Source organism: Motacilla alba, chromosome 1A (assembly GCF_015832195.1).
Source record: "Motacilla alba alba isolate MOTALB_02 chromosome 1A, Motacilla_alba_V1.0_pri, whole genome shotgun sequence".
Taxonomy (NCBI): Eukaryota; Metazoa; Chordata; class Aves; order Passeriformes; family Motacillidae; genus Motacilla; species Motacilla alba.
The window spans coordinates 55,819,584-55,843,168 of NC_052031.1; the positions used below are offsets into that span (position 1 = coordinate 55,819,584).

The 23,585-nt window shown below is 38.9% G+C and overlaps 1 protein-coding gene across 3 annotated transcripts in view; it reads left to right on the forward strand.

Annotated features, from left to right (window-relative positions):
- SCUBE1 (signal peptide, CUB domain and EGF like domain containing 1) overlaps positions 1-23,585 on the forward strand; it is a 192,804-nt gene that overhangs the window by 103,305 nt on the left and 65,914 nt on the right. For 2 of the 3 annotated variants that reach the window (XM_038153802.1, XM_038153800.1), the window contains exons 6-8: positions 4,568-4,684; positions 7,571-7,660; positions 22,879-22,995. In XM_038153802.1, the coding sequence (XP_038009730.1) occupies positions 4,568-4,684; positions 7,571-7,660; positions 22,879-22,995 (324 nt within the window). The remainder of the gene's footprint in view (positions 1-4,567; positions 4,685-7,570; positions 7,661-22,878; positions 22,996-23,585) is intronic. The other variant, XM_038153801.1, reaches the window with a different exon arrangement.

Consider the following 23,585-nt stretch of genomic DNA (forward strand, 5'->3'; position numbering starts at 1 on the left):
ACCTACACCTGTTTCTGTCTGCCTCCTTGGATAATAATTATTTCAGTGAGCAGGAAGGCTAGTGCAGTGATTCTAAAAATCCTGCCTAGTACTTTTACAATAAAATGCCAACCTCCCTGTGCCAAGTGGCAGCTTTTCAGCTCCTGCTGACAGTGTCCTCATGCAACTATTTGCTATCAGTACAAAGATCCCTAGAATGTCAAAAATGTAAAGCCATACTAGAATAAATAATGTAAGCGATGTTGCATGCACAGCTTTATCACATAGAGTTGCCCATATATTTATGTAAATTATGTATTTAATGGCCAGTTCAGTTAAGAAACAGTGCAGTTTTCAAGTTAACTGGGATGACAATATGCTCATTTGATAAGTCCATCCTACAAAAATGAAATATCTATCTGTGGCATCTGAGCCATGGTATATATTTCTGTCCACATGTGGACAGGATCAGAACACTGTTGTCTTGGAAAATTTTTAAGTTACCAAGTAATAAATGCTAGATTCAATAATTTCAAGTACTTTTTGTCATGGCCATGTAAGATGGATTACATGACTTCAGAGAAGCACTGAAAGCAGGATTTAGGCTACAGAGTGAGGCTGAATTCTGGTACTTTCTGTCTTCTGGGGAGTTTAGCATGGAATATCAATATCAATACTTAGTAGCATATGTACATTAAAATCCTTCTTGTTCTTTGAGATGTCATTTCTCTTTCAGACAGTTGTTTCTCATTTTTCATGATCAAAATGTCATTTTTACACTAGTCCATATATTTCTTTGGCTGTAAGTACTGGCCCACATGCCAAGCTGTGTCTCAGGACTGTTTGGCTCAGCCTGGTCAAACTGAATAATGCTGCTAGTTCCAGTGTGGGCAGGTGGACAGGTAGGGCCATTATGCTGCCTGCCAGGGCCTGAAAGGTGTCTGGCCAGCCCAGGACCTTGAGCATTGTAGTAAATAAAAAGAATTAATATGGTTTGAAGGCACTTTGAAGCCCCAGTGTCAGCCCCAAAGCTCTTTATCCACGTGGAAGAGTGTTGGGAAAACAGACTGGTGGTTTGGCTGCCAGCACTGGACGTGTCCCACAGAGGGTGTGTGTCATTTGTAGGGCTTCTCTGCTGTTGTATAGGGCATTTCTCCCACTAAAGGAAAGAGCCCAAAATTCTGACTGCACTTAGGACACATGCAAATGCTGAAGCACTGTCAAAAGATGGTGTTACTCTGGTTTTAAATCTGCCATATGGGGATAAGTATGTCTGAGTTCTAAAAGATCTGTGAATATTCTCCTTTACTAAAAAAAAAAAAAAAAAACAAAAAAAAAAAAAAAAAAAAAAAACACCAAAAAAAAAAAAAAAAACCACAACAGAAAACCCCTCAATATTTTCCATCCCTTTCATTTTAACATTATTTATGATATTTTAAAGTGATCTCTGTCTGTTGGAATTGGCCATTTTGCCTATTTGCCTCTTCAATGTCACAGACTCTGAATAAGTACACAGCTGTTTGCATACCTGCAGAGTCCAAATTTATCAGAAATAGATTTTAAAATAACACTTTGTGAATTCTCATTAATATTGCTTTAATTCTTTCTCACAAAAATGGAGTAGATCTGGATGTTCATTTGCTTTTAAATAATTATGATTTTCTTCCTGTAAGCAAGAGAAACTTCCCACTGTCACTGCCACAGAATGAGGACTGGAAAAAAATTGAAGTGATGTATTTTACGACTGGACTTTGTAGCAATTTCACTTGTGGAACTTGTCAAACTTCAAAATGTTGACTCAAGTTACTTAAAATAAATAAATAAATTGTAGTATAGACAGAAATTCAAATCCTTCAAAAACGTGATTTACTAATGTTCCTAGGAGACAGGAAAAGGAACTGACCTATATGTGCATTCATGGACTGGGTAGAATGGGAACCAGTAACTTTAATAGGCAGGGAAGCTGTAAAAGTGTATGATTCTGCAGGATTTGCTATAAATGCCATCAGTCTGGTGCAATTTTTTCATAGACAAATATAGTAAGGAAAAGTTCCTCATATTACGTGGGTCAGAGCAAGCCTGTTCAGATATTTTTATCTCTGCCAGCAGAGGCTTTCAGCAAGGAATGCCAAAAATAACCACTGCAGTCACATTTTTAAAATACATACTTTGTTGCTGATTGCACTTTAAAATCCTCAATAAAAATACTGTTGGCTAGAAATGTATTTAAACATCTGGCATAAACAACACCTTTAAGTTAATTTGTGATGGCACTGCAGTCCAACAAGGATAGAAACGCCACATAGTCCTAGAGGCATATAAGGTCAAGTAATAGGCATATCTTCATTGGAAAGGTGGGAACTTTAGGAATAGAGAATTGCCGTCGAGTTTTGTTTGTTTTGCATCTAAAATTAAAACCAAAATGTTACAGTGTATTGAAGGGAAATAAATGTTGCTTCCTTTGGATGCAAAGCAGACTGATTTGCTTCTGCTATTTTTTCACAAAAATAAATTATTAGGTAAGCTATAAAAGTGGAGAAGGAGAAACAATGCCCGAGGCTGGCTGTTGCTTAGGGGGTTTTGTAATGTAATCCCTTGCAAGTTTAGGATTCTTATGATTTGGGATATATTCCTTCCTCTGTCTGGTTGGACTGAACCCACCATTTTCATTTTCCAGTCTAGTGCACAAACTGTCAAGCTGAAGCAAGGGAACATGGATCAGGCAGGTCTCCCCATGTTTCTCACTGCCATTCTTTCCAGTTGGATAGAACAGTGATATTCCTGGAAAGTTAGGTGGGAATCCAGGCAGTCTCTCTTTTCAGAGATTATTCTTGCCACCAGGCACCAAGGCTATTCCATCTCTATCTCTGAACAGCATGAGGTTTTTTTATTCCAAGTGTAGAGTGGGAAGGACCAAGGATGCTTGCACCTGTAGTGGCTGCAGGTCTGTACTCACTTGAGAGATGGACAGTTCCTGCTGTGACCTTTGCCAGAATTCCAGAGCTGAAATTGTAAACTTGTGGTTCCCATTCTGGCAGGAGGTTTTAATGGGAATTCTGTTGGATATGCTGTGGTGGGTCTCCCTCATTTGCTTTTTTTAGAACTGTTCCATTTTAAGGTAAATACTTCAGTGATTACTGAGAGTGACATGGCTGCTCAGCACTGAGGCACTCACACAAGAGGTAGGACATTTCATTTCTGGTTACTGTGATGGAAAATTCCGGTCTACTCCATTTTCAGGAGCTAGAATTAAAGCAGGGTCACTGAGTTCAGTGGGAAAATATATGAATGTAGCCTTCTTGCATTAGATAGAACCTCAGATTTTAGTTTGATATATGATTTTCAAATACTGTTAATCATTATCTTGGTTTTGTTGTATATTGCAACTTGCTACCCTGCCTCTTTTATAAATTTTTATCTAGAAGGAAAATTCTGCTAAGACCAATGTGAGGAAGTTCCTTCTGATAACTGGGAGTCAGTATTTAAATAAATGTAGTCTGCATTTAAATTACCATAACATTTCAAATCATTTAAGTCCTCTGAAATGATGAGTATATAACTAAATAACAGCATATTGGATTTCCCCCACTTGCCGGTATATATATTTACCAGTAAAGAACCTAGTCCAAATAAAGACAGTAAATTGTATTCAGGAATCAGTCAGATCAGAAATGCTATTCAGCATTAAGGTGTGCAACTGCAAAGGATTAAATGACACAGGGGCGAGTGAGAGGCTTTATTAAATGATGCTAGCCAGCTTAATATTTTAAATCTAGTTTGTCTTAGCTGGCAGAAATTAAATCCATCATGTGACAAAGGGAATCAGTTGAATCTGATGATTAATTCATGTAACCTTCAAAACTCTACCTGTTCTCATGAAAAATGTTTACTTTAATGTATGTTTAGTACTTTTTCACCAGAGGACATTTGAAATGCTAAAAGCTGTTCTTTCCTGGAAGTGAAAGTGGCATCTCCAGTGCTTCCTTCCTGGCTGAGGCCAGCACTCAGCAGAGCCATAACAACTGTGCATGTTTTGTTGCAGAGAAGAAAAAAAAAAAAAACCCCAAACATTTCCTGGTTTATTTTTAAACTTGTTGCTTTAGAGCAGCCAGCACTTGATATAGTAGATTTCAAGACTTTTGTGGCTCTGTTCTCACTGATTGGTCTCTGCTTCCTCAACTGAGAGAATGACGGGGCAACAAAAGAGAGATGCTGTCTGTAGACCTGAAGCTGTACATTTGTATTGGTAGACTGTTAATTTAATCATAAATATGAAGCATGTAGCTTTTAGGAAGATGTGGAATTCGCTAAGAGCCACACTAAAATTATTAATACAAATAGAGTGGGGGAAATGCTTTTATTTTTCTTTCTCTTCTTCACTGTATGGATTGAGGCTAGGGTATGAGACAGGCAGAAGGGAGGGGGCAGAAGGGAAAAATAGAAATAATTGCAAGCACAGATGTTGTGTTGCCTTATGTCTTGGTATGTTACTGCTCTTCTATGTTCTGAAAGGCTCTCAAGACTAATTGGTTTCATTGTCATTTTATTTATATATACATATATACACATTCATTTGGGGCTTAACTAGTAACCTGTAACTATGGGAATGGAGGCTGCCAACACACCTGTGATGACACAGATACTGGCCCTGTATGTGGCTGTCATCAGAAGTATGCCCTGCACTCAGATGGCCGAACCTGCATTGGTGAGTACTTCTTTGCAGCTCATTTGATTTGGGGTTGCTCAGAATCTCTGTGCCATGTGTGTGTGTGTGCATGTGTGTGTGTGTGCGTGTGTGTGTGTGTGTGTGTGTGTGTGTGTGTGTGTGTGTGTGTGGTGCCTGTGTGACAGAGGGATGCTCCAGCAGCTGACAGAAGGGTGAGGGTGTAAGGGTGTTCCAGCAACTCCTGGCTCAGCCAGGCACACAGAGAGGCATTTGTGTGTATTCTGTCAAGATGTTTGTTAATGAATTATCCTTTTGTTACCTGCTTGTGACTTTGGTTTCTGTTTGTAACTATTTTTGAAGTAAAAAAGGTGTAGAACATTCATCATTTTGAATGAAAGTTCAGCTCTTCAGTTCACTTTTATCAGTCAAGATTTCCTTGCTTGAGCAAGTTTAGAAAAAATACCTCCCTTTCTGAGCTGTTACCAGGGAAAAGGAGTCATCATTATGTGCTTTCTTCCCTGGTGTATGTTTCATGATTCTAAAAACTACAACACTTGTAGTGACTAAGCTTTCATTCAGAATATCAGCAGGAAAGAGCCAGTCAAGACATGGAGCATCATGGCAGATGCTTTGCAAACATTTATGATCATAAAATGTATTATTTGCTTAACTCCATTTCTTTCCACTCCACTTAAAAAAATAAATTTAAAAGCACATTTTTGCATAATGCAAGTTAACATTTGAAAATTTTTACTTACAGATCAGAACCTGAAATCCATTATGGTTTTGATTTGCATTGTGGACATGATGACTTTTTTTGTTTCTATAATTTCAAGTTCTTACAAATTCTTAGTCATTTCCTGAGGTTAAAAAAAACCACAGACACTTATTTATCATATTTTCTCTCCTGTACTGCAAGACAGAGCATTTGAAACCCATGGAAATCTGTCAGTTACCTTTAGCCTGTCTGTCTTGGTCAGATCCATGGCATAAAGCTCTGTGGCTGCCCAGAGCCTTGCTCACTTCTGGGGGGTTTAAGTGCACAAATTGTGGGGCAGGGTGAGGTTTATGCTGGCAGAGGTTAGGCTGAGCAGGGCTCAGAGCTGAGCTCTGCCTTTTTGTATGCACAAGGTGTGTCTGAGTGCAGGGGATCTCTCAGTGAGTGCCTCTGATAACAGAGAGCTACATCCTTCAATCCCTGTCCTGTGGCAGTTCAAGATGAGGAGAACTTGCAAGAGTGAGAGCCTTGAGAGCAGGTTTTATTGAATGGATAATTGATCTTCTATTTATTATTGTTCTCTAATATCCTTGGATGATTTATTTTCTCCAGCATGTAAAAAATATTTCAAGAGCTGTTTACATTGCACCTATTATTTTTACTTTTTTTCCCCCATTTTTGTAACGTAATACATACAACTCCATGTTACATTCCTTGGTCTCGTGATGTAAGTCACATGTTACTGCCTGTGCTGATTTTCTTCCCTCTAAAATAGTTCTTTCTCTTAGACTACGTCTTTTTTTTCTAGAATACGTTGGTTTTTTTTTTTATACATTTATTTATTCCTGCTTTCTGGTGATGGTTCCTGATTGCCTGTCTTGTCTGATAACTGACGTTTATTAATTATTTACAGAGAAAAAAAACCAAAAAAACCAAACTCAAACAAAAGCCTCTATTGCAGCCTGATCCCATCTAGAACTTGTTAAAAACAAAACAAAACAACTTCTTGTTACCACTCAACCATGTAGAGTTGCCACAAACAAAACCTGCCAGCCTCCTCCTCCTCCTCACTTCAGTGATTCCAATGTTTGCTGTCTTCAGTGGTGTATATATTCCAGGCATCACTGCAAGAATGCAAACTTCTGCAATGCCAGATAAATACTTGTTGACCCTTTGTCTAACATATTTTGTCCTCGTTTGCTTGTCTTAACCTTTTTTTTTCTAAATGTTTGCTGCATGGGAAAGTCCCCACTTGCATTTTTGTTTTTTGTTTTCCTAATGAGCATTTTCCTTTTCCTACAAATCATTTTATTTACCCAGCTGCTACTCCTCCATTGCTCTCCTGTATCAGAAATCTTTAATTTTATTTCACCTACTGATCAGCTCTTCCCACACTTGTGACTGTTTCTGTGTATTTCTAATGAAGCATAACTGAAGTCCTCATTATGCTGTATGAAACTCTTACATGTAGGATGTCAGAGACTACCTTGTAAAGTGACCTCTGATAACATCATCCTGCTCACTGCATGCTAATAAAATTACTAAACCCTGTTTTTGCAACATCTTTCCTAGCGTTGAATGTTTAGCTTGTAGTTTTCATAGACAAGCAGGCAACCAGCACTGCCCAAATTGATATTTTTTTGTGTTTGTTTGGTTTGTTGATTGTTTATTTTTGTTGTTGTTGTTGTTGTTTAATTTGCATGCTGTTGTTTCGTTTCTGAGCGTGTTGATGTGTACAAGGCTGTGGTGCATCCTTGCCCATCCATCACCGGACTCTTCTTGCTCTCTCTGTCTGCCCCAGTCTTCTGCCTGCCACCTTCAGATCTTGGTGCCCCCATTAGCCTAGGTTGTCTTTGGTAGTTTGTTTGACTAGCCTTCCTGAATTTTAATTTTCATCATTAACACCTCTCTGGGGCACCCTTATTAGCTGTCTTGTTCTCCAGTAGAAATCCAGCTTCCTCTGTGTGATTAATTATTTCTGAGCTGATCTTCTTCCTTCCCATCCTCTTTCTTCCTCCTTTCCCTAAACACCCTTTTAATTTTTTCTTGGGTTCTCAAAGGGAATTAACTCTCTAACGGGGATTTAGTGCTTTCATGCCTTGCTTCTTGGCTTTGGTTATGCCATGCCAAGAAACTGTCTTAGGCAGCAGAAAATTGGGCTTGTGATTAACCAACTGCTCCATGTTTGTCCCTTACTTGTGTTTTAGAGAAGGATGAGGCTGCAATTGAGAGTTCTGAGTACAATGCCACGTCAGTAGCTGATGTGGACAAGCGGGTGAAACGGCGGCTACTTATGGGTAACACTTTTCTTCCACTTCCTTTGTTGTGCTCTTACTTTTGTCTGTATGTATGTGGGGGGGAGGTTCTCTTTTGGTCTCATTTGGTTTTGGTCTCCTTTGGTTTTGGTTTGGCCTGGTTTTTTGTTTTTTTTTAACCTGACTTCATCTGTATGGAAAGGTCACCAATTTTGTTAAGTTCTCATCTATTTTACAACTTCATTCCTTGTTTTTAAACTTTTTTTTTTCCTAATGCTGCAGCTTTAATGCTCAATTTTCTCTGCACAGAAAGAAGCTTTTGCCATTAACCTTACTTAGCTTATGCAAGCTACTTTTTACATGTTTGTGTATTTGTGTGTATGTGTTGCTGTAGAATTCCTGAAAAATCTCCTGTTGCAGACCTGCCTATTGACTTAAAGGTGGACGATGATGATGATGACGATGATATAAACCAATGTTCTATTACATCTGTAGTGTTAAATGAGCAAGTGTATTTACCTAATAAAAATTTCCTGTTCTTCTAATTGAAATGTAAATGTTATGACTGGAAATTCATTTATTTCCTTTGTGCAGCTATTTTAGTAACCACTGAAAAATCTTTCCCTAGTGACTAGTGAGCTTCTGTACATTCTTCTTTCTGAGGCATGGCTTGTTTCTCTGTGTTGTTGGAGCCTGAGAGTGGAACAGAGTAGGAAGTGCACTGAACAGTGAAGATAATTCTTTAGCTTCTGCTCTCAGTTAACCCATTGCACACCTTTGTGCTTGTGTCCTTCACTTTACATTTCTGGCTGTTAGTGAGAAGGGCCTTTTGGGAATAGAAAGGGTCGAGTGGCTGGGCTTCTGCCAGACTTTGCATGAGACAAAGAACACAGTGTAGCACAGACTGCTAAATGATGCTTGGAGGTTTTCAGGTGGTTTATTTCTCTGTATTTTACACTCTGATGCCCTACCCACCTCATAAAATTATTTCCGCTAGGTTTTGAACATAGTGGCCATTGGTGAGATGTACTCAATGCACCCACTTACGAGACAAGGATTCATCGCCACAGAAGAGATTCTGGCAGGACAAAATTCTGCTCTCTATCCTCAGGGTTGCTATTTCTTTTCTTAAAACCACTGAGTCCTTTGCAGACTGTCCCATTAGCCTTTGGAAGGCTCAGCTTTGCCTGTGAGCATCCATGCCTATCTGGAGTGACCACCTTGAGCCTCACTTTGAATATTTAGTTGATTGCTGTGCTAATAGTTGCAGTAGGTAGAAATATTTATAAAGTTTCCATATAATTTGTATCTTTTCATCCATGACAAATAGTCCATTTACCCAGAGACCACCATACAACCATTGTGTAGGAAATGGCACAGTGTTATGACTTTGTAATGGTATTAGATGACAAGATAGAGGTAAAATATCTTCCTTCATGTGAAAATCTGGGCATATGTTCCTTTATTTTTAGATTATTCATGATTGTTAATTTCCAATTAGTTTGCAGACCTAGCAAGTGACCCATATAATTTTATTTTTAATGATACGGAATTTCAAATAATTTAACCTAACAAAAGCTATGAGACAGCTCATCTTGTTTTATAAATGTGCTGTTAACACTTTTAGCTATAATTTCAATAAGACCCATAGTCTCACAAGAAGTCAGGAAAATTAGTGTGCCAAAAGATCTCCAGACCACTGAAAAATGCAACTCTCTGGGTCTCAATGGTGAGTTTGCCCAGCCACAAAAAGTATGTGCAGTACTCTCTAGAGGTACTGAGCAATATAGTGCACTGTGTTGATGCCTCACCCTCTGAAAAAAATAAACATCCAACCTGAAAATGAGCTCACACTTCTTTCAAGAGTCCAGGCAAATAGCATTAAAAAGTTGAGCATTAAAAATATTAGTAACAGCCTTCTTAATTACACCAGGTCTGCAAGTTCCAAGCTGAACATAGACTCTAGAAATAGGCTTAGAGAGATAGTTTAAAATCCAGTTTGCAAAATACATTGTTGAATTCTTCAGTACCTCCTGTATTAGAAGATACCAGCTGAGAGCTGAACATTTCTGGACATGCTGTGTTTAAATCACTGATTCCTTAGAAAAACATTAACTAGAGAGGAAAATAAATTTAATTAGTGAGTGAGATCTGAGTGGGTGGCTCAATATTTAGGGACTTTTCTACTTGTTTGTTTCTGCTGATTGCTGATACTCAGATTTTGTTTTTAATGCACTCTTACTCATCTCCAAAGTGTAGGGGCATTTCCATGAAATTCCATATGTCTTCAGATATTTTCTAAACAGCTGTTTTAGGATGTACTGGAAGGTTCCTCAGGAAACTTTTTTCCCACTTATTCTAAATAGACTGTGATTTTTGACCCTCCTGCAGACAGTCGGTAGAGTAGGAAAAGTAGACGACTTTATGTAATTTTAGTAATCTGATGAAAGGTGCCTTTAGTTGCAAGTCCTGAGATAATAATTGCTAGGCCCCTGTCATTTGCTGCATGCTATCAAAATTACTATGATCTGTATAACCCTTGAAGTCAGCCAAGGCTCAGAATAAGCCACAGACAAGATTGCTTTAGAACAGTATTGCTGTCAGACAATGCTGCCTATAGCAGTCATCTTGCTGCACCAAGACTGGCCACCTCAGACTGGCTGTGTCCAAGTCATGCTGTAGTCCTGTGACTTGTGGCTAAATCTTAAACAGAGAAAATTAGGAAATACTCAACTTTCCTTCCTGTTAGATGCATTCTTATCTAGATCTTCTGAGGCAGATGAGAAACTGGACTTCTCTGATGACCTACAAGAAACTTCCCTTTAGAACTGTCCAAAGATGCCAAGGAATTTCCATCCAACTTTTTCGTAATGTTTGGACAGACCCTGAGGGCTTCTAGCTGTCACTTATTTCCCTGAATCAGAGAAAAGCACTTGGATTCACAGTCAAGAGTGGTCCCATTTGAGAGATGGCACTGAATGGCTGTTGTTTGGTCAGTGAACATTCATACAGCTCATTTCCCTCTTCCTCACTTGCCTTGGCCATTGCCATCATGGAGTGGAGGCAGTGCAGCCTTAGTTGTACTCCAGGGGAGGTCCTGAAAAGGTCCTGCCTCAGTTCCATGGTGGCTGCTGTGAACTGGACCTTGAGCCATGTAGTTGAGGAAGGACATGGATCCTGCAGAAGTGCACAGCTCCAAAAGCAGAGCTGTACCACTATCTCTAAGGCACTCTTACATTCCCTTTTTTGCAGAACACCTTACACTTGCTACAAAGCAGAAGGGCACGACCAATGTCTTCAAGTCTTCTTAAACATCTGGTGTCATTTATCTTGCAGTTAGTTGAGCACAGCCTTCAACTCTTAAAATTATGTTCAAATCTCTGTTTTGTGTGGTATAGCAGAAAATTTTTTGAAAGTTATTTTGTGTGTTTCTTAGGAGCATCACAGCGACTTTCTCCATCTTCCCTTACCTTCTTTTCCTTGGGAACCGATTTGCTACAACTGTTTTTTCTATCATAGCATCATAACATGAGTCTGCCCTACCTGGTTAGAGGAGTGGACTGGTACATTTCACATATTTTTCCGTCTAAATCCAGAATGAGTCTGAATCACAGTGTATCTGCCCTGCCTACCTGCGTGTGAGCCATTCTAGTATGGGCACACAACTTTAGAAGCACCAAATTTCCAGTTAACCCTACAAATACACTTACTTCAAAATAGTTTGTCCAGTGTCACATCTTCAGCAATCAAAGTTGTTTTTGTTCATGTTTCCATATCTCTTTTTGCTGTTATAGCCCTGGATAGAATTCCTAAGTCCAACAGCCCCATCACAGCCTAAACTGTAAAAATAAATCATCCAGCAGCCTAGCACTTTATCATTAAATAAATTGTAAATAATTGAGTCTTATGGGCTTAATTCTCCTTGGCCACTGTCTTTCGCTCAAAAGGACTGCAAGGTTTTTATAGAGCAATTGTCTGTTGATATCCTGAAGCTTTCTTTTAGAAACCTTCTTTTAGAACTTGATATTCTTGCTGGTAGCCACAGAAATAGAATTCATAGCATCAGTTATGCCATGAGGCTCCCTCATTACAAATAAGTCAACTTACAAAGAGGTGACAAGCAGCTGGAAACTTCCTCTTTGAGGAACCAGAACTGTAGAACTGTCTGAAATTTAGACTCAAGGAGTCCTCCTCTCCTAGTCAGAGATAATGCTTTGTTCTTTGGTTGCCCTTTACATCAACTCTTTGAACCAAGTAATTTTAGGAAGTATTTTTTTATATTGTCTTTAAAAATGCAGTTGCTCGCTACATTGCCATCATCCCAGGCCTTATTAGACTGCATGAATCTGTAAAGTGTTTTAGCAACACAACCATGATGCTTTGTGCAGGCTGTGTGTTAGATCCTGTCCTCTGGTCAGCTCCTCTTGAAGAGGCAGACCTGACTCATTTCTCACCATGTTTCATTTTCCTTTCTCTACTCTTTAGCAGTCAATGAATCAGGTTCATTTGGGCTTAACATGAGGTGACTTCAGAACAACTGCCAACACTATGGATCTTCCTCACCTTCAATCCCTTTTCCATTCTTCACAGAATTCACTGAATGACTAGGTTGGAAGAGACCTTCTAGATCATCAAGTCCAACCCATGCCCTAACACCTCAACTAAACCATGGCACTGAGTGCTGCATCCAGTCTTTTATTAAACACATCCAGGGATGGTGACTCCACTACCTCCCCGAGCAGACCGTTCTAGAACTTTATCACCCTTTCCATAAAAAACTTATTCCTAATATCCAACCTGTATTTCCCTTGGCACAGCTTAATACTGTGTCCTCTAGTTCTGTCAGTTGCTGCCTGGTGAAAAAGACTGACCCTCACCTGACCAGAACCACCTTTCAGGAAGTTGTAAAGAGTGATCTCTTCTCTGAGATCACTGTTGTAAGAACTCGCTTTGACTATAAAACGTTCTTGCTCTGACCCTAGAAGATAAAAAGCTGGTTCCTTCTCATCACAAAAAGTGGAGTGTACAAAGTACTTGTAAGTATAGCAAAGAGCAACAGGACAATCAGCCCATCCTGAAGTTGAGAAATTGTAGTAATTTCTCTTCCATGCTTAAGGAAGGCAAAACAGACACCATTGCTAGAGGTGTCTTCAGAAATCCAAACTGCACAGAAATTCACTCCTTCACAAGACACATTCAACTAATTTTGTGTCAGGGCAGCTGAGGATTTTGCCATTGGACATCAACTTCTTGGTCATCAGTAAGGTCATTTGCAACCAACCTCAAAGAGAGTGATGCAATTCTGTTCCCTGAAAGCTGGTTCCTAAGAACCCTCCAAAGTATTCTACTGTCAGCTGAAATGCTGGTATAAGCTGTGAAGTGCATTGGAACTGTGCTGGTCTTAGTTACTTCTCAATTTTACTTCTGCCTTGATTGCTTCTGTGGTGCCATTTGGAAATCAACGAGGACCAGCTTTGCCTGGCTGGGATAGATGTACACCTGCATTACATTTTATCCCTGGTTTCCTAGGAGTTGTTCACAGGCAGGGCTGTGGTCTCACTGTATTCCTGGCACTTGACCAGCAAATAAGGTAGTATTTTCCCTAGTTCTGTATTTTCCCTCATTGTAGCAAGAATCATTTGACTTCTGCAGATGTCTCCTCTTTCGTTATCTTATCAGTGGCTTTCCAGCTGTTTATTATGAGCACCCAGCTACCTGCCTGGAGAGGTGAGTGTGCAGTCAGCTAAGACCATTGCCTCTGCATAGCAATAGCTAGAGATATGAACTGTGGAAATTGCAATTTGGGCATTTCTGCCATGGATCACTCTATGACAGAGAATATCCTCCCTGCAAAGTTATGTGGGGCAGAATCATCTCTTTGTTTGCATTTGTTTGCTGTGGAAATTGTACCTGCCCATCAGCTCAACTCCAAGGATCCCAAACATTGCAGTAAACAGCCAAAGCCAGTTCAGAATAATAGATAACAAGTGCAAGTCCTGCTCTGGCCATTTTAATGACATACCAGTACTCCCTTCTCTGTGTGCTGGTCAGCTCTTTCATCCAGCCTTGTGCCTCCTGAAGGTACCTGGACACATCAGCCAAGGTAACTGTGTTTATCCTGTCCTGGTCAAAGTTGTTTAGGTTTCATATCTTTAGCCCAGTACCTACAATGGATTTTAATGAGCTGCTCATATCATATTAAATAAAAAACTCACAACTTGAGCTTGTGCCATGGCTTACAGCATTTGTAGCAAAGGCAAGCATTTAAATATCTATTACATTAAAAAAGGCAGAGAGATTTACAAATTTAGAGCTTGGGTTTACCCATTTGAACCAAAAGTAGTACTCAACATCATATGCCTTGAGTCATCTGAATCTAATAGTCAGCCATATGGCATCTTTCCTTAACCTCCAGTTATCTAAGGATTAGGCTTCCCTATTCATCCTGAACATCAAGCATGCTTTGACAGACTTGTCTGGAGCACCTGAAAAATAAGAAACCTTCTAATTTCTCTAGTGGGCTTTTTTTTACTTCTTTTTTTTACCCCTCTCTATGACACACAGAACTCTTTTTGAATCACTGTTTTCTCTTCAGTAGAGACATTCAGCTTTTTTTTTGATTACAGGAAAATAGAATCCACAAAGTTAACTACAATTGCCAGAGTCTCAAATTTATTTTCTCCTGCCATGTTTACAATGACAGCATATCAATATGGAAATTTTCCTTCCATCGTCTTTCAGCATCCAAAGATCTCTCTGCTGGTGAGTCAGTGTGTATAACTTATTCAAAATCAAGCATCTTGAAATACCGTAGAATCTGTAGAATATGTCTTGAAATATTGTATAAACCACACAGTGACAGTGTAGATCATATGGAAATCTCATCATTTTCTGGATTTCAGGACTCTGTGGTAGAGCCATATTTAGCTTCTTTGCGGATTAGGAAAAGGAGCTGTAGAACGCATGAAAGCCACACATTCTTTACCATAAAGAATCTTGTCATCTGATGAGAGTTTTCTGTCAAAAGGCTTTTTTCTTGAAACTAGGTTTTGTGGGGAAACTCTGGGTTTTCACAGTGCTTTTTCCTGGAATGGTCTTCAGAAATAGGGAGACAGAATGTACACTGACAGAACATACTTGTTAGAATATTCATTTGAAATGTAAGGAAATTATTCTGAAGACCCATTCACAGTGCATTGCCACCCCTGTTCAAGAAAAATGTTGGTCTGTAAAGTCAGACTTACTCATTATTGCCTCATGTATATGTTCCACCCTTGGGGCCATTATTTGTAATCAATAGCTTGATAAAGGCTAGGGATTTTTCCGTTTCATTAAACATAAAAGCATAGAAAATGTGACATGGGTTTCTAACATGCAATTTGATGCCTAAACTACCAAACACTGGAGTAAAGAGTGTATGAGCTCTGGTTTGCCATCAGAAAATTTCCAAAGTCTTACGTTGTTTCATTCCAACATGAATTAAAATGGATTCTGCAGATTTTATTTTTATCTTCTTTGAAAATAGAATGAGAGATAGAATGATACCACTCCCAGGTTTCTGTCTCAAAGAGCAGGATGATGGACAAGCTAGTGTTTGTTTTCAAGTGTTCTTTCAAAGCAGTTAAATTCTGTATCAGTTACAGCCTACCAAGGGTCACTTTAAGCCAAGAGCGCCTTTCCAGTGTGTACTTCAGTGCCTGGCTTTGTTGTACTGCCTCCTAGGATTCTTTACAATTACTTAAAATATGTCTTTATTTTTCTGAATGGCTTTTACCCGACTTAGAAATGCTCATTGTCAGAAAACCAAGTGTGTGTGTCTGTATGCGTCATAATCCTTTTGTGCTTTAATCAATAAAGAAGTGCAAACATTTCATTAGCAGGCATATTGCTAGGAGGTTCTATAATTCAGTTACTGACTGTGAAACCAAAACCTCACTTTAACTCCTTCTGTCAGTTCTACTTTGCTGTATGAAATCGTAGCAAAGTACGGGGGGAAGGAATCGCTGAGGTCATTCATGCATTCTCTGTCTCCCAAGGGCAGAACTTTTCATCTTGAGTTACCATCACTTTTATTCATTGAGTTTGTGAATGGTGTGCTATTTCCTGTAAAAATCCCTTTTCATTTCTTTGCTGATGATAAAGACTCTGACCTTATCCAGAATTCCTGGCAATACCTTCCATTGTTTTGTTTCCCATTTTAAATGAAAGGATTTATCCAAGGTCAGGAGATAATGCTCCTTCACGATGTTTAGAGAGTTTCAATTTTTCTTAAATGCAGCTTCTCTATTTAGGGAGAACACCACAGCTACAAGTGCTAATTTTAAGAACCAGACTGGACTCATAGGATGCTTATAAAACACCTGATCCAATCTATCAAGTGACATTCCCTAAATATGTAGAGTTCCCGGAAGAGGAATCGCGTTTTTCTGAACTGAGAGCTGAGGGGTTCATGATTCAGTGTAAGATTCACCTAGTTTTTTCTTCACACATTCCCTATGTGGCAGGGCAGAATTCTCATCTTATTTTCATGCAAATAAAATTCTATCAATCATGAAATTGCAAGGAAATGAGGAGACAAGCATAACAAAGTGAAGAATTCCACATCCTGCAAGTTACCCTTTCTGTCTTACCTTTTTCATTCCCTGAATATGAAGCTCTTTCAGTTTCTCCTTCATCTGTTCACAGCTGTTTGTTTCTTTCATTATACTCTTGTGAATGCTCTTTCTCTATCCTTTCAGCATCACAGGGCATAATTTGCATGAGAATAGCATAGTTCTCCCTTAACTAAAAATTGAAATATTTTGTGTTTCGTTTCTTCTTGTGCTTGTTGTCCTTTGGATCCCTCCCTGTACCCTGATCTACTGCCACATAGCACGTGTACCTCATGTACTGCTACTTTCAGTAAAATTCTTTTTATGGATGGCAACAGCAGTCTTATCATCTGTTCTCTGTCTCATGGCTTTCTTACTTATACTGCATATTCCTTCTTACGTAAAGGCAAGGTCATTTTCTAGTCCACAGAATTTATTTTTTTTATGGCCTCTCCTGAGTTAAGTTTTAATCTCTTCCAAGTTTCAGGCTTTCAGGATTTGTGCATTTTTGATCAGAATTTGCAGGAGATCTTCAGTGGGGTCTTTTTTATTATGTTTGGTAGTCCTTGTTCTTAGGTGGGGTCATGCACTTCACCTACCACTAGTGGTTGAAATGATTTCCGGATTCTCTCGATAAAAGTTAGGAGAAAGCGAAAGAACCCCAGTCAACACCCCAGTGTGTCAGGAATTCAGAAAGAGCTCTCTTTGGTGGAAATTGTGCTGTGGCACCAACGTGAAGGAAACAGACAAGATGTCTGCACAGGCAGCCTTTGAGCCAGATGGAGCAAAGTTCTTTTTCAGGAGGGGAGGGGAGGCACAAATTAAGGACTAATTTGACTCCAGACACTTTGTGTATTAAACTAAATGAATTCAACATTGTTTAAGGGGAGGGAGCCAGTACTGCTCAGCTCAGCAGGATCTTGTCCTCTCACAGAACTGCTCTAATACCTTACCATCATCACTTTTTTCAAAACTGCAACATAGTTCACACAATGGAGTCCTGGTGTTGGTCCCAAAACACTACAGTGATGCAAGGAATCACAACACACAATGGCAATCAATGCTTTCAGATTAGACCTTCTCAAAATTCTCAAAGCCATATGTTTGACTATCTTTAGCAGACATCCTTAGTATTTTCTCAGTTGTTCAAAGTTGGTGTTTCACAGTGAATTAAATACAGAGAAATAAACTCATTTTTATGTGCTTAGGATAGGTAAACAGGTTTTCAGTTGATTCAGAGACAGTAGCAGTTTACAACAGCTTTAGTGACAGCACATCTTCTGAGAAACAGATACTGGGAGTAGTTTACCCTTTTTGCCACTCCAGTTGCCAGGAATTATTACTTCAGAGGCACCTTTTGAGGAAAAACATGATCTAATTAATCCATATACCTTCTTGTTGCGCTGGCTAAACCGTGAGTGCACTGAAGCTGCCATCTGCTTGCACCATTTAGCTTTAGTTGCATGAAGATTAACTTGTTCATGTGTCTGACCCCTGAATTCAAGACAGTTATTCTGAGCATAAGATGCCATGTTCAGATCTTGTGCAAAATTCAGACCAGGTGTAGAAGGAGACACGATTACAATCTGAGTATGGTTACTCATAACTTTGCTTAGACTATGATTTACTTGATAGGACTTGATGGCTTCTCTAAATTCTGAGCTCCAGGCTACTCCATCAAGAATTGCTCTTGCCTAGCATAAATATTGATTCAGAATAAGCTCAAAATAATATGGCACAGATTTTGAGTCCAGTCATCCTGTTTCTGCTGACCCCAATGAACTTTAGTCCACTGCAAATGAATTCCAAATAAAGGCAGCTTGAATTGCTAGTTTTCTTTAACTTTCCTCTTTGGTTAGTGTTATCATTTGGGTAATCATAGGAACTAGGTGGTGGAAAAAAACATTTTTCCATTTTCAAGTCTTCCTTTAGGCTGTACTTACTGCTTACCAAGTCAACCTAAACAGTTTAGAAATCTGGCAGACTTAGAGAATACTCTTTGTTTTGGGGGACTGCTTTTATCTGCTGCCTACCAGTTGCTGCAAAAAATCCTTTTCCTCTGCACAAGGCCTTAAGACAGGGGGTCAGTCCAGCCTTCCTCTCTGATTCAGAGGAAATGGCAATCATAAGCCCTTCAGAACAGTCATTTCATTTAGTCCAAGAACAACTTTTTCTGAGCAAGAAGGTGCCATTCAGTGTCCCTCTCATTTTTTCCTAAGAGACAGATGCTGCAAGGCTGCCTTGAATGTAGGTGATGACTTTAGTGGCTTCCCTCTCCCATTTTCACTTAGGTTGTGTAATTCTCTTGTTTTCACTTCAGCTAGGTTGTTTTCTTCTGTTAAGACTTCTTTGCATGTTTTACACGCATTCTTGAGAGCAGCTCTTATATTTACAATTGTTATCCACTCTTTCCAGTCATTGTGTTATGATCAGGATTCTGGTAACAAGTGAGGTTTTTCTGGACCCAGTTGACTTCAGACTGCCATGATGGGTAACAGAAAAGATCAGAGAATCACTTCTCCATATCTCTAAATAAAGCACCTTGGTGCTAGATCCCCCTCCTCTTGCCTTTATTGGTGTTTACCTTGTCCAGTTTTAATATCTTTCCTCATGATTTATCAAATATTATAGAGAATGCCCTAGTTAAGACATAGATTACTGAACGATCCTCAAATGTAACCCTGCTAATCTCAAGGACCTATGGAATTTTGTTCTGCTTTGCACCATATCTCAGTTCCTGTAAAACTGACTTGGATCTTAGTCCAGATTAAACCAACAGTGAATAATAAAGAATCCAAGATTTGCCTGATTTTGACCAATACTCTTAAAATCATGTCATGTTCTTTTGTTCATGACATGAACTGAAGTCGCAAAAATTTGCTTCATAAAGTAATTGGCTACTTTACAGGCTTTCAGAAATATTCTCAAACCATGAGATGTGTTCAGAGTTTCAGGCATTTAATAGTTTCAAAGCCAAAAAAATCCTGTCTAGCATGACTCTTTAAGAAAGTGACCTGCTGCCACCTCATAGAGATTGTGGTTTAGTTCAAAAGCTTCAGAAGTAGGACCTGAAGAGCTGCTCTTTCCCTGTTAAACTATTGCAGGCACTGGAGTAACTTCACCAGGTAACTAAGTCAATGTTCCTGATCTGGTGCTGAAGGACCAGCAGCTCAAGCTTGTGCTTTTTAATTGGATATTTTAATATCCAGAAGCAGTGCATATCCCATAGTGCGGTGGACTAATGTTAAAGCAAGAGTTCCTATGGATTAAACCATAGCACATTGGTAATGATTTTAGATATTCCTTGTCTGTGGATCCATTGAGCAGACACATGAGAGGTTGTTCCAAAATTAGGAGCTTACACTGGAAAAATAGAGTGTAATGTCTCCCAGACTGCCTTATATAAATAAATGTCCTTTTCTTTAGATCCCTGTTTCTGCTTGAAATTTCTGGTATGAATTCAGTAGGAATGTAGATGGGGCTTCAAGCATCACTTTAAATTAACAGTAAGGTCTAATTGTTTCAGATTATGAGCTTTGTCATAATTCAGAAGCAATCTAAACGTCAGTAACATGACACTGCTTTAGTTGTGTTTTCCAGTTCTTTTTTTTTTTTTTTGCTACATTCTCAGAACAAAAAAAACCCAAATAAAAAAAAAGTTTGAAACAAACAAGAAAAAAGGCTAAAATATTGAGTTTGTCTTTCACAGACAAAAAAATCAGCAAAAATGATCTGTCAGACTAATATCACCATGAAGACCTGATCCAATTTCTAATGTCTGTTCTTTCCCTTCCATAGCTTCTCCACTGTGATAGAATGGAAATAAGCAATTTACTTCTTCTCTTGGCTTGAGGCCGAAAAGTTGCATTTGTGTTTCAAATATAATCTGAGTTTTGGTAGTGCTGAGGTGAGGGATGAATCGGCGTCACCCTTCTCAGAAACACAGGTGGTCACGCATTGGGTTTGTGCTCTGTGTAGCCCTCAGCTCCTCTCTTTGATGTAGCCTCTTTCCCACATTCTGCTATTCATGTTTGCTTTCTTTTACTGATGTTTTCTCATGGCCTTGAGTTTAAGGAATTTCATCAGTACATCTCTCCAATTATCCAAAGTGTGAGAGGTACTGTCACATGTCCTCTTGCTCACTTGGATCTTCATTCTGTTAAGAGTTTGTCATGTATGAAAGTCAGAGTTGCTAGGAAGGTTGCAGGGTATTTACCCTTTTTTGTTTGTTTTACTAAATCTGTGTGAAAATAAGAAAAGCTGCCTTGATTCCTTCTATTTATACCTAGAAATAACTCTTGTTCATTGAATGACCCTTACCCTATAGATCCAGTCATCCATGCCGTGGGAAAAAAAAATGTTGTGTCTATTCATTTTCACTGGATGTCATCCAGAAAGCAGAAATATTACTGCTTATGTTCATCTTGTGTTGACACACTGCAGTAAAGAAGTCTTCATATGCCAGAGTTAATCTGCTAACAGAAGATTTACTGCTCTTTGCAGTGCCATGCCAAATGTAACCTTCAGCACTTTCTCCTGAGTTTTAACCTTAACTCCTTACTCCTGGCAAATCCTCCTGTCCTTAAACTGTGCCCAAGTTAAAAATTTTAAATGACCTGATATGTTTTGCCTTCCCTGAAACATAAAATTATTATCTGATACATCGGTCTACAAGGACACACACATGTTCACATACAAATGGAAATGCCAGCATTGTCATTTGCAGAATTCTTCAAGCAGAAGTTTCAGCCTGTAAGTCTATAAAACAGTGCTTTCCAGAGAAGTAGATGAAAATCAGAGCTATATTGCTTAAGCAGTTAGGTTGAGGTCCTGCAAGGTGAGCAAGAACTCCTGAAAATCAGGACCTGCAGACTCAGCTCCATTTTCAGAAATCCTTTCCAGAAAACATGTAAATCCCTTTGTTAGCTGTGCTTCCTGGCAGTTACATGCAAATTCATTTCTATACTGGTAGCTCTATCTACATGATGTCATTACATATCAAAGAGACATAAAAATTTAAAATCTATCTGTAGGACCATATGTGAATGTATATGGGCACAGAGATCTGTCCCATGCTGTTAATGCATGTATGTCCTAAATCTGTGTTTTGGTTTGTTCTTAAGTGCTAGGAGCTTATTTCACAACTGGAGGAGAGGCCTGTGCCAGTGAAAAAAAAAAAAATTTTTTCTTTTTTTTTTTTTTTTAAGCAGTGAAGTCCCTAAAGCTGGCCAGTCTGAGTTCACATTGAGGGCAAAGCACAGGCTTCTTTAAAATAAAAATCTTTTAGTAGTAGTCAGTAGAAAAATAAAGCCTGTTCTGTTCTGTGTAAATAATTTTTGATCAATGTAGTGTTCTAAGGCAACTCCCAATTAGCATATCCTATAGCTGATTGTCAGACCCTGTCCACAGGGTACAATTGTGACACAGGCTGTGAATATTCAGCAATAGGAGTCTGTAAATCTGAGTAAGTAATGACAAAGCCTCTTTGGGGAAAGAGGTGAGCTGAGTAGAATAATGGCAATCTTGGGGGCAATGGGGTATTTTAATTTAATCAAATCCAGAGCAACTGAAAAAGATACTATTAAAAGGACTTATTCTCTGAAGTAAATACTTTTCAGAAAAATGTACAGTTCAAACTGGCGTGCTAAATTGGCATCCTTACATCCACTCCATTCTGTGGATCAAAGAGAAGTTAATCATTTCCCTTGCCTTTTATCTCCTTTATAGATGTGTTTGTGAGTATGTGTGCATATGCATGTGTCCGGTGTGTGCGTGTGCATACATGAGTAACACAAAACAATGACAGTGAGGGAGGTGTTCTTGCTTTTTCTGTAATGAAGTTGGAGATTTTATTTTTTTTTATTGGTACTTAATAGTCACTGCCCACTGTAGTAAAAGCTCAGAAGTATTGCAACTTTCTCTTGTCTGTGTTTGCCCAGCCACCCTTCTACATACTACAAGCACTGGGAAATTTCAATGACACAGCTTGGAATGGGTTCAGTGACCTCAGTTATGCCCTCCCACCCACTCCAAACTCCTTTCAATTTGCAAAAAGCTTTAAGTGGACAAAACCCAGATGCCTTTTGCTTGTAGTTCAGTAGGAACAGATTGGGCATGTAGATTCTTGTCAAAGTGATATATGTAGTTCACTTTCCATTAACTCTTTCTTAACTAGGGGTTTTAAATTATCAGTTCCAAGTCTAGCACTCTGCTTTGCTTTCCATTGTTTTTAAAGTTCATTATGCCTACAACATCATTTAAAAGTGAACCTTAAAATACCTCAGCTAGACACAGACGGATGCAAAACAGAATGTTTGATTCTGCTTTTAATGGCAATCACTTTTTTTTTCTTTTTTAACTTGTTTCATATGTAATAACCCATTCTGTTGTCTAAGAGAGTTGAAAAACACTAACTAAATACACTAAGTAAAATCTCTAGTTTGGGAGGAAAAAGAAATCATGACTTGTGGAAATGATTTACCAGTCAAAACCAATACGTGGACCCTGATGACCTTGAGCTTGCTTCAGTTGGCTTACGTAAAACTTACATTGCTTTTAATGTTTTGTAATATTGCCCCAAAAAGGCAGTGCCCTTCCCCTCCCCCAGAGCATTTCATTACACTCCCTTTCTCCCTCTCTCTCCCTCTCTGTCTCTCTTTCATTCTGCAGAAACATGTGCTGTCAATAACGGAGGCTGTGATCGGACTTGCAAGGATACCGCGACAGGGGTACGCTGCAGTTGCCCAGTTGGATTTACCCTGCAGCCTGATGGGAAAACGTGCAAAGGTCAGCCTCTGTTTGCTTTGCAATGCATCATTTGCCTTCATTGGGTCAGTACAAGATGTAAATATGCAGTTATTTAATCAATACTTTTTAAGTCAAGTCAATACTGGTATAGTGATTGCAATTAGGTTCATTAGCTTTCTCTTTCCCTAATTTTTATGTATTTACTTGGTTCGGTTGTTTTTCTTTTTTTATTTATTAAAGGGTTTTATTACTGCAAAGAAATGAAATGCAGAGGTCAAACTGTTTCAAGATGAGCAGAGATTAAGAGGAACAACTCAGGGCTGCAAAAAGCCTTTAGTTTCAAAGGACATTCTGATACCTTTGTAAAACCTCAGTCATCTAATGGTGTCTGCACTTGTCTATTCAGAAAGCGAGTTAACAATTGTCAAGCAATACTTTGTTACCTTAGAATAACCAACTGCTTATTGCTGATGAAGACAGGTATTGCTCAGAAAAAAAAACCCAGATACTTGGTCATTTCTGCACCTTCAAAAGATAAATAGCCAGCTCCAAAGGAAAACCAAAATAACATTGACAAATGCAGGAGTCTAAACCACACAGCTGATGCTCAAGTTTTACTGCTCCAAAGG